General features: G+C 36.0%; 2 protein-coding genes across 9 annotated transcripts in view; one reads left to right on the forward strand and one right to left on the reverse strand.

Moving 5' to 3' along the window:
• Positions 1–6,227, forward strand: part of MSL2 (MSL complex subunit 2) — a 32,071-nt gene extending 25,844 nt beyond the window's left edge. For all 3 annotated transcript variants that reach the window (XM_081569691.1, XM_081569690.1, XM_081569692.1), the window contains exon 2: positions 2,868–6,227. In XM_081569691.1, coding sequence (XP_081425817.1) covers positions 2,868–4,459 — 1,592 coding nt within the window. In that variant the 3' untranslated portion in view covers positions 4,460–6,227. The remainder of the gene's footprint in view (positions 1–2,867) is intronic.
• Positions 6,228–7,632: 1,405 nt separating this feature from the next.
• The window catches only part of PPP2R3A (protein phosphatase 2 regulatory subunit B''alpha), a 220,578-nt gene continuing 217,455 nt past the window's right edge, over positions 7,633–10,755 (reverse strand). For all 6 annotated transcript variants that reach the window (XM_081569683.1, XM_081569678.1, XM_081569679.1 and 3 more), the window contains one exon: positions 7,633–10,203. In XM_081569683.1, coding sequence (XP_081425809.1) covers positions 10,077–10,203 — 127 coding nt within the window. In that variant the 3' untranslated portion in view covers positions 7,633–10,076. The remainder of the gene's footprint in view (positions 10,204–10,755) is intronic.

Below are 10,755 nucleotides of genomic sequence, written 5' to 3' on the forward strand. Positions count from 1 at the left end.
AGGCCTTGCCTTAAGGTGTTTTTATTTATTTATTTTTAAGTGCTGTGCAGCCATCACCATGAAATGATGTTAGAACATTTTAATCACCCCAGAAGTTCCATTGAGCCTACTTAAAATTAACCCCTGCTCCTGCCCCTAGACTTAGGCAACCACTATTTCTGCTTTTCTGTCATTTCTAGACATTTTATGTAATTGTTGTGCTTAGTTGCTCAGTCATGTCTGACTCTTTGCAACCCTTCGGACTGTAGCCTGCCAGGCTCCTCTGTCTGTGGGGTTTTCCAGGCAAGAATACTGGAGTGGGTTGCCATTTCCTTTTCCAGGGGAATCTTCCTGACCCAGGGATTGAAGCAGCATCTCTTGTGTCTCCTTCATTGCAGGCAGATTCTTCACCCTCTGAGCCATCAGGGAAGCCCTTTGGGTGATCAGGGAAGCCCTTATATAAATGGGATAATACAACAATGTATTCTTTTGCATCCATCTTCTTTCACCTAACGTAATGTTTCTGAAGTTCATCATAATGTGGCATGTACCAATAGTTCTCATAATTGCTGAACATTATTCTTTTGTATGAATATACCACATTTTGTTTATTCACTAGTTGATGGACATTTGGATTGTTTTTGTCTATTATGAATAATGGGCTTCCCTGATGGCTCAGTTGTTAAAAAATCTGCCTGCGATGCAGGAGACCGCGGTTTGATTCCTGGGTCAGGAAGATCCCCTGGAGAAAGGATAGGCTACCCACTCCAGTATTCTTGGGCTTTCCTTGTGGCTTAGCTGGTAAATAATCCTCCTGCAGTGCAGGAGACCTGGGTTCAATCTTGTTCACAAACATCTCTTTATATGGATATATGTCATTTGTTTTTGAGTAGGCTCCTAGGAATAGAATTGCTGGTTTGTATGGTAAGTGTATGTTTAACTTTTAAAGAAACTACCAGACTGTTTCCCAGTGTGATTTGTTATTTTATATTCTTACCAGTGATATAGAAGGGTTCTGATTTCTCCACATTTTTGTCAACTCTTGATATTATCGGTCATTTTGGGTTTATCCATACTAGTAGGTATATAGCTGTATGCCATAGTTTTACTTAATAACTATATTTGGCATATTTTCATGCTTATTAAATATTCATGTTTTATTTAGTGAGATGTTTATTCAAATTTTGTTTGATTTTTAAATTGAATTGTCTTTATTGATTTATATGAAGTTTTTAAAATATCAAGTTATAAGGTTTTTATCAGATGTATGGTTTGCAAATATTTTTTTCTCATCACTCTGTGGATTATCTTGTTTTCTTAATGATGAGTTCTGAAGCACAAGTTTTTTTATTTTTTGAATATCTGTTCTACAGTTTTTTTCTTTTTGTGCATTTGATGACACATCTGACACTGCCCAACTCAAAGTCACAGTTTTTTTCTCTTCATTTTCTTCTGCTTCTGACTTTCAGCTTAGATTTTGGTCTGTGATCTACTTTTAAGTTGGTATTTGTGTATGTTGTATACTAAGTGGAATGAATCCTCTTCCATCTTAGCAGCTTCCTATTCTCAGAGGGTAAAAACCGATAGAGCTGGGTGGTTGGGAAGCCCCAGAGCAGAACCCCACAGATTCCCACTGTCCTTACCTGAAATTCAGCAGTTTTTCATACATATATGCTTCTCAGATGGTTTTATGTCTTTGGTTGTGAAAATGACTCTTTGTCAAAAAATTTTCAGGTTTATAGTTTTTAAGGGAGAGGGTTTGCTGATTTCACCATCTATAACCAGAAGTACCTTCTGTCTCAATCTTAAATTATGTAATGTTTATGAGAAAAGAATGCTGCTTTGAGTTCATTATTATTTGTCCTGAATTGGAAACCAGTAACAGTTGTTTCTCTGGGGAGTAGGGTAGAGATAGGGACTGGATCTAGTTGTGTTCCCCTTTCTGATGTCATTTATAATTTAGGAGTTATATCAAGTTAGGCATTCACTTTTATATTATATTGCTGTACTTGGGATACTTGACCATGGTCATTTTCTATTCTGACAGAAAAATTTGAGCCCAATATTAAATTCTTTTATTTTTTTAAGCTACATTTAAATGTTCTTTTCTGTTGTCATTGTATTTTGATTTTCTGTAAAAGGATGTAATACTATTCCCTTTTTTTAAATAAATGAATATAGTTCTTTTTCATCATAACTATATCTTGGTCATCTCTTTTCTAGTTTATGATTAGTATATACAGTCAAATGGTTTGCAGTTATACTTTTTCCGTGAAGATGCTTTTGTACTGATGATTAATGAATACCCTCAAACAATGTCTGATGAGGCAAGGACTAACTTTTTTTTGGGAGCCTTGTTTATCTACCCACAAGGCCTGAAAAAATTATCAGGAAATAGTTGGCCTGTCGCTACCTAACTGAATCTTCCCTATGAAACAAAACATTCAGTTTAAGGAAGAGAAACGAGTAAGAATAAGAATAGGGATTAACTCTTGTGCTTATCTTTTTCCCAGTGTCTAGACAATTGTTGCATTATGTTGAGGTCCCAAGGGTTATAGGCCTAGTTTGTACTTTTAGTGACTGATCTTCACCTCTTTATAGCCTTTGGAGAAGAGAGTAAGAAAGTGAACCAGAATATACTGTTTTGGGGGAGAAACAGACAGAGGAACATTGAGATAAATGGGGAATGTAGCATGGAAATGAAGTGAGCTATTGAGTATTTTTCTGTTTCCTGTAAGATACATTTTTTTGTATCCTGTTTTGTTACCTGGTCTGGTGAGTTTAGTCCATCTTAAATTTTAATAGATTATTTATAATCTCAACTTTGGTATATGAAATTATAAATTTATTTTACTAAAATCTTTGCTTTCCTCCTTTTTCCCTCTTAGGACATTTGCTACAAGATCCTATTGCACCCACCAACTCAACCTGCCAACACTATGTCTGCAAAAGTTGTAAAGGCAAGAAAATGATGATGAAACCTTCATGTAGCTGGTGCAAAGACTATGAGCAGTTTGAGGAAAACAAGCAGTTAAGCATCCTAGTGAACTGCTACAAAAAACTATGTGAATATATAACACAGACTGCATTGGCACAGGATATAATAGAAGCAGTCGACTGTTCTTCTGATATTTTGGCTTTGCTTAATGATGGATCCTTGTTTTGTGAGGAGACGGAAAAACCCTCAGATTCATCCTTTACTTTGTGTTTGACACATTCCCCCTTACCTTCAACCTCAGAACCCACAACTGATCCTCAAGCTAGTTTATCTCCAATATCTGAAAGCACCCTCAGCATTGCTATTGGCAGTTCTGTTATCAATGGTTTGCCTACTTACAATGGGCTTTCAATAGATAGATTTGGTATAAATATTCCTTCACCTGAACATTCAAATACGATTGATGTATGTAACACTGTTGACATAAAAACTGAGGATCTATCTGACAGTTTGCCACCTGTCTGTGACACGGTAGCCTCTGACTTATGTTCCACAGGCATTGATATTTGCAGTTTCAGTGAAGATATAAAACCTGGTGACTCTCTGTTACTGAGTGTTGAGGAAGTGCTCCGCAGCTTAGAAACTGTTTCAAACACAGAAGTTTGTTGCCCTAATTTGCAGCCCAACTTGGAAGCCACTGTATCCAATGGACCTTTTCTGCAGCTTTCTTCCCAGTCTCTTAGCCATAATGTTTTTATGTCCACCAGTCCTGCACTTCATGGGTTATCATGTACAGCAGCAACTCCGAAGGTAGCAAAACTGAATAGAAAACGATCCAGGTCAGAAAGCGACAGTGAGAAAGTTCAACCACTTCCAATTTCTACCATTATCCGAGGCCCGACATTGGGGGCATCTGCTCCTGTGACAGTGAAACGGGAGAGCAAAATTTCTCTTCAGCCTATAGCAACTGTTCCCAATGGAGGCACAACACCCAAAATCAGCAAAACTGTGCTTTTATCTACTAAAAGCGTGAAAAAGAGTCATGAACACGGATCCAAGAAATCTCACTCTAAAACCAAGCCAGGTATTCTTAAAAAAGACAAAACAGTAAAGGAAAAGATTCCCAGTCATCATTTTATGCCAGGAAGTCCTACCAAGACTGTGTATAAAAAGCCCCAGGAAAAGAAAGGGTGTAAATGTGGGCGTGCTACTCAAAATCCAAGTGTTCTTACATGCCGCGGCCAACGCTGCCCTTGCTACTCTAACCGCAAAGCCTGCTTAGATTGTATATGTCGTGGCTGCCAAAACTCCTATATGGCCAATGGGGAGAAGAAGCTGGAGGCATTTGCTGTGCCAGAAAAGGCTTTGGAGCAGACCAGGCTCACTTTGGGCATTAATGTGACTAGCATTGCTGTGCGCAATGCTAGTACCAGCACCAGTGTAATTAATGTCACAGGGTCCCCAGTAACGACGTTTTTAGCTGCCAGTACACATGATGATAAAAGTTTGGATGAAGCTATAGACATGAGATTCGACTGTTAAATCAGTGGGTCTTTAAACCTACCTCTGGTAGGAAAATAGCTACAGTTTTACGGCAGCTATGGTTTTGTTGGTTTAACTTGCCGGAGCTCCTGCATATAGATCACTTGTATCAAGTGTTTTCATTGCTAAGTTATATGTGTTAGTGTCGGGGAAATAGTTTGCAGATAATGGAGGAGTAACCCTACAACTATATGTCCTTAGTTCTTACAGAACCTCATAGTTTGAGAACAAATGCTGATGCAACTGATTTATACAAAATGAACTTTGGCAAGGAAAATAACATTAACCTCATTGTTTATGGTCATGCTTTGTGCATAATCAAAGTTTATGATTAAATGTAAGGAAGTGGTATCTAGTCAGTCCATAAAGATTGTGCTCATATTTTGTGAAAAAGTAGCCATTAGTTTGGTCAGGAGACTCAGTGCTACCCTTCAGATGCCATTGATGTTTCTCCTGTTGAAAAGCTGATGTGTCCAGCTCAACCTTTGTACTGACATAATACCATTTCTGATCATGAAAATTGGCTACTGGTGTGTGTAGCAGTTTTTAAATCAGCAGTATTATGAAAGAAAATTTGCCCCTCATTAGAATGTTGAAAAAAATCTGTCTTTTAAAAGTGAACAGACTGAAATTCTGTCAGACTGTGGATGTTTAGCTGTTCATGCCACAAAACTCTTCTGAGTTGAATCCCATTTTTAGTTAAGTCTGACTCATTTCTAGGGGAAAAACTCCAAATCTTTCCTTCACTTTGAGCAATGTTCTAATTAGATAAATGAAGTGGAGAAGAGTAGTTTTATTCTGAAGGTAATTGAATTTAGACTATACTATGTGACAATTTAAAAAAACTATACAAATGTTTTATTTAGAAATTGGGATTTACTTAAAATAATTTTGGAATAATGCTCCAAAACTTACTCAGATTTATGCGTTATACCTATTGCCATTGGCCACTTCAAAGTGATTTTGTTTCCTCTTACAGTTCGCCGCAGGCTTTATTTTGAAGATGCTTTTTCCTTTTTTTTTTTTTTTCAATAGGGTGCTATTCGTTGTGGAGACTTCTTTATAGAGGCCTAATAAAAATGCCTTTTTATGAAGCCTGTGCATTTAGGTAGGTTTGAAGCTAGTTGGATTTTCTTTAGAATACTCTTTTGCATGTAAAGCACAAACGATGCTTCAGTTTAAATACTTGTCTTCCCTGTAATTTTTATGGGGGAGATAAGTGAGTCACAAACATTCTGTTGAAGGGAAATCTAGTCAGTTGCTTGAAAGAGCACACACAGCCCAAATAAAACAAGGACTGACTAGGTTGTAAAGAAATGACCTTATGATTTAAAAGAAGAGTTGCTGCTTTGACAGTGCTTATTTAAAGAAAAATACTGCTGGAAAATTTTCAGTTTCTACTACGTTCACCATCTCTTCTGAGATCTGACATATGCTGAAGTTATGTTTTGATTTGGCACACAGCATGTTCAATGATGGTTACTCACCTAGTACAAGACATGGAGAAGAAACCTTTGGACACAGAGCAGATGACACCTCCTTCTGTTTTGTAGTGTATCCTGGTGTCATTTTCTGTGAATGTGGTCAGGTAGAGTTGTTTTTGTTGTTGTTGGGCTTTTTTTTTTTTTGTCTCTTTTGGTGGGGTGGGGGTGGGCTAAAGCCATAGGAAGAAAAATGTGATGTATGTGTCCAGTATGTACTATTTTGTTTTTGTTTTGCAAGAAGAGTTGAACTATTTTTGATAACAAGAGTAAATGGTGGAAAATGCTTCTTAGTTGTCTTGTCTTTATTTGCTTTCCAAGTTTTGGAATTTTATTTAATTCCTCTGAGTGTTAGCAGTGTCTTATGAAACATGTATTTGCCTAAAGTTTGTAACAGTTTTACGTTGGACGCAGATGCCCTGCTATATAAACTTGTAAATCTGTTCTTTATTCACTAATGATCACTGCAAAAATGACTAGAAATAATGAGATTGTACACATGGATGATTAGAATATATTTTGCAAATCTCCCAAACTTTCTTAATATTATGATCTTAAAATTCCTTGAGTACTTTATTGCTTCCCAAGTTTGATAATCTTAGTTTCGTGTTTTTTGATGCATGGGAGGTTGGCAATATAGACAAAGTGAAAATCATTAGTATGTGAGGGCCTTGATTGTTATGTAATATTGCCAATGATGAATTCAGGTTGTTTTTAGCACAAGTTTCTCTTTTTTATGCTGGTATTCTCACTGCCACACTTTTGGAAACCTGTATTACACCTTAAATCTATCAATAAATGTTAGTTTTCTAATTCTATGTTGTAGAATACTGAGGAGTTTGGGATAGCATGCTTTGAATGGCCTGTATTATATACATTTGGGGAAGAGTCATTACTGTGCCTTGATTTTTATGTTTTTCTTTATGGTGAATTATTTTTAGGAATGCTGACCAATGGCTAACAATGGATAATGGAGAAATTATTACTGAAGTAACTGGATTTACTTCAACAGGAGTTAAAACCACCAAAACAATAACAGCATTTAATATGACTCATCTTCATTTGTTTTTTTTGATTCCTTGTAATTACCATAAATGATCCAATGATCTTTCACCTTAGGCAACAGAAGTTTTACAGCTGACAGTTCTAGAACTAATCTTTTTGATTAGTTTCCATAGGTGTACACCTCTAAACAGAGATGCAGTACAGTTCTAGGATACAGAATTTCTTCACTGTGTTCTTAGTTTTCTTAAAACAACTTGCTGGTGACTAAAGAAAAGTAAAAGTTTCACAACAGATGAAAAATAAAATTTTCCTCGTATTATAGGCAAAAAATATAAAATGTTTTAGAGAATACTAAGTTCACAGTTTAGAATTGGAATCTAAAGTGTGGATGGTATTTTTTCTCCCTCTTTGTTAAAAAAAATTTAGGTATCCAAATAACAATTACACATTCTTTAAACAATATATAAGGCTAAATTCTCCTTTGATCTTATGAACTTCTCATTCCCAAACCCAAATTCCCATCCCCAGAGGAAATGACTTCTTAGTATTAGGTGTTATCTTTCCATATCTTTCTTTATAAAGTTTTCCCAGAGGTTCAAAGAGTTACTTTCTTTGAAACTCAAGCTTGTTTATAATGCTACTCTTTCAAACATAAAAATGAGTTGCAAGTGTCATTAAAACCAAAAGTGTGTATTTGACAACTTTATTTAGTTTTGCAAAAAGGGAAGAACAAAAGTTAAATCATGCAGGCTTCTCCACCCAAACACACGGTAACATTTCCAAAGTTGAGCAAATGACTTCTCTCATTTGATCAGTCTAGAGTTTTAGAAACACTTAGAACAGTACACAATGACATAGATAAGATGCGAAAATACACATAATTTCATTAGTTTAATTACCTTGGCAGTTAATGTTATGCTCTGAAACTTACATCTCAATGATTAGCTTTAAGGTCATACCCTCAATTTAACTTTTATCAAGGAAACTTGGATATTGTAACAACTTGAAATTTCCAGTTGGGCAATAATGATTATATTCTGCATGATCTTTACCAGAAAGTCAAATATATCCTATTTTAGTTCCTCAGAATTCACATTTCTTATATTTAATACTAAGAAGGGAATACAGTGAAACACATTCTTGTTTCTGAAAATGTGTTAACTTTGGGTAACCTAAATTAAAAGCGCTTATCTTAAGTGGAATGATACTGGTAGCTATACTTTTATAATAATTACAGGCTTTTGAAACCAAATATTGACCAAAATGAAAGCAAGATGACTTCAGTAAGGAGAAACAAGGTAAAGTACAGCCATGTAGTTAAAAAAAAACAATCAAACTTGTATTGGAAAACTGAATTTGTGCTGAGCCTTAGAAATAGTTTAGATCATTATGGCTAATAAAACCTATAAACCATATCTGACTTCTAAAAAAATTTACCATTTGAGTATTTTTATCTGAAAAAAAATTTGTTTCCTTGTAAAGGCTGGATGGTGTAGATGGTAAATTTTATGTACTACAAAAATACTTTTAATCCTAATTTCCAATGTGTTTAGATTATTGCATGTAGTATTTCCTAAAAATTTAGTCACTTTAAGCTTTTCTTTCTTTGTGAGCTATTAGAAACTAAGTTTTTTCTGTAATAGTTAAATTGAATGTCAGTTCTGATCATGAAGGTAAAACAACAGGAAACCGGGAGGATACTGACAAAAGCATTGGTAAATCTATTAATAACTGTACTAGTTGATGGTGCATTTCCTAGATTCTCCTTTTCTCTACTTTTTGCCAATGTTTGATTATTTCAAAAGTTTGGCCTTCACACCAGCAAGGGAACCAATGTGGGGCAGAAAGGGAGCTATTCTGACATTTAGGACTTGTGGTTAATAAATCCAGGGGAAAACTTAATACAGAGGTGGATATTAAAAAGTTTCTTGGAGGTTTCTTTTATACTAGCAGAAATTTCCATCCTAAATTTTTAATAGTTTATTTTCAATTTGTCTTCAACAATATTGTGTGATTTGACTGCCTTGTGGTTTGCTGACAAATACAGTATTCTGTAATAACCACATCTACTACTCTAGTAAACATGAAGTTGCTTTCTTTTATGGGTAGCATCTGTTTTCTCCCATTTTTGTGATAAATACTGAAGTGGATGCAGTATTTTGAATAAGTTATTTTTCAACATGAAGGAATAATGTTGAGATTGAGGCCTTTACTGTTAGCCTAGGCTAATATTCAGTGATGAATATGTCTAGTAAGAATTTTCATATATTATTTAAGCCTTCAAGTAGGCTTTGTGATACGAAGTACAGATGGGACACTAATTTTTAGATTAATAAATCACTCAATATTTGTTACAAATATTAGATGAATTAAAAGGAAACTTTTTTCCCTCTCAATTAGGAGTCATATTCTGTACTTGTCCTCAGTTATGTTTTTCTTCAGATTTTATATAAGATCTACAGTCAGGATGGGGGAGGGTTTAGAGCTTGCTAGCAAGGTTGGAAGGCCCAGTGGTTACAATACCTGAGGATGTAAAGTGACTAGCAGTTTGGCAGGTCATTGTGAAATTACATTAACTAAGTTCAAGATCTTTGAACTCCAGTACACATACAATTAAAAGAAGTCTCTGAGATGTTTTGGCAGTGCTTTTATTACCAGGGCTAATTCAGTTCTGGAGGCCCTGACTGCTTTTTCAAGTTCCAGAATTTCTTGACTCAAGTCTTCTGAAAGTGAAGGTTTCTTCTGGGCTCCATAGGAGCCCTGATGGGCCTCAGGGATACTGGACAACAGAGGCAACTTCTGCTTTTGTGCAGAGAACCGTGCTTGGCACTGTCCCCAAGAGATCCTTGGTACATTCAGGGTGAAGAGTGCTGATTCACAGACGTTGGAAGGTGATGTATATATCATTTGCTTCTGAGGAAAAGCTCTGTAGGAGGTTTGAGGCAAACTGGAGGAGTCTCCCAAATTGGGTATGTGTATCCAGAGCTATTGCTCAAAAACGTTAAAAAGTTCCTAGTGCAGATACACACTTGCAGAAATCAAAGCTTTTAAAATGCAATATGCAAACTAGAGCATCTCTTCACAAAAAAAAATTTTTTTTAAATACATATCTCTCATGTAGACATTGGCAGCTATTCTTCATCCACTGACTGAAGCTTTCCACATTTCTCTGAAAGGCTTGAGGTCACTATTTTATTGCCTTTGTTTCCAATTTCAGAGGGAGAGGGAGGCTCCTCTGTTTCATAATCTTCAAAGGAGCTGAAAGAACAAAAATGAGTTACTGATTTTTTAAAAGTTTTAATGTTTGGATAGAAGTCAACATAGCAAACCAGACTGAAGATTAGCTAGCAAAAGTACCTGGAGTTGCTAAATGGCAACTATAAACTGAAACACCCTGGGAGAAATCCTGCCCTGGAACAAAAAACACATTCTCCCTGTTCCTTCAAGCTCAAGTTCATGTTAGAATATGTTGAAAATGTGCTGAATCAAGCTTTCCCTTGGAGGCTTTGATGGGAATGGAAGCATTATGGATTGAGGATATGAGGTCTGGAAACTATGAGCTTTTACATGAATGCTTGCACTGAAGTGGCTTCAATGCAGAGTGGGGAACTTTCTCAACTCTAATTGCTTTATAGCTTCCATGGCTTCTAAGAAATCTGTGTACACAGAGCTGATTAAAGCTTACTCTTGGATTTTGTTTCATTCTTTGCAGAATTCCACAGCATATTCCCTCTGCTCACCCCTCTTTAGAGTTCCATATCCTCCAGACTATCCCTCCTGGCTACTCCAGGCATGGATGACAAAATATTT

The sequence above is a fragment of the Giraffa tippelskirchi genome, chromosome 2 (assembly GCF_054371585.1).
Source record: "Giraffa tippelskirchi isolate mGirTip1 chromosome 2, T2T-mGirTip1v1.2.pri, whole genome shotgun sequence".
NCBI classification, from domain to species: Eukaryota; Metazoa; Chordata; class Mammalia; order Artiodactyla; family Giraffidae; genus Giraffa; species Giraffa tippelskirchi.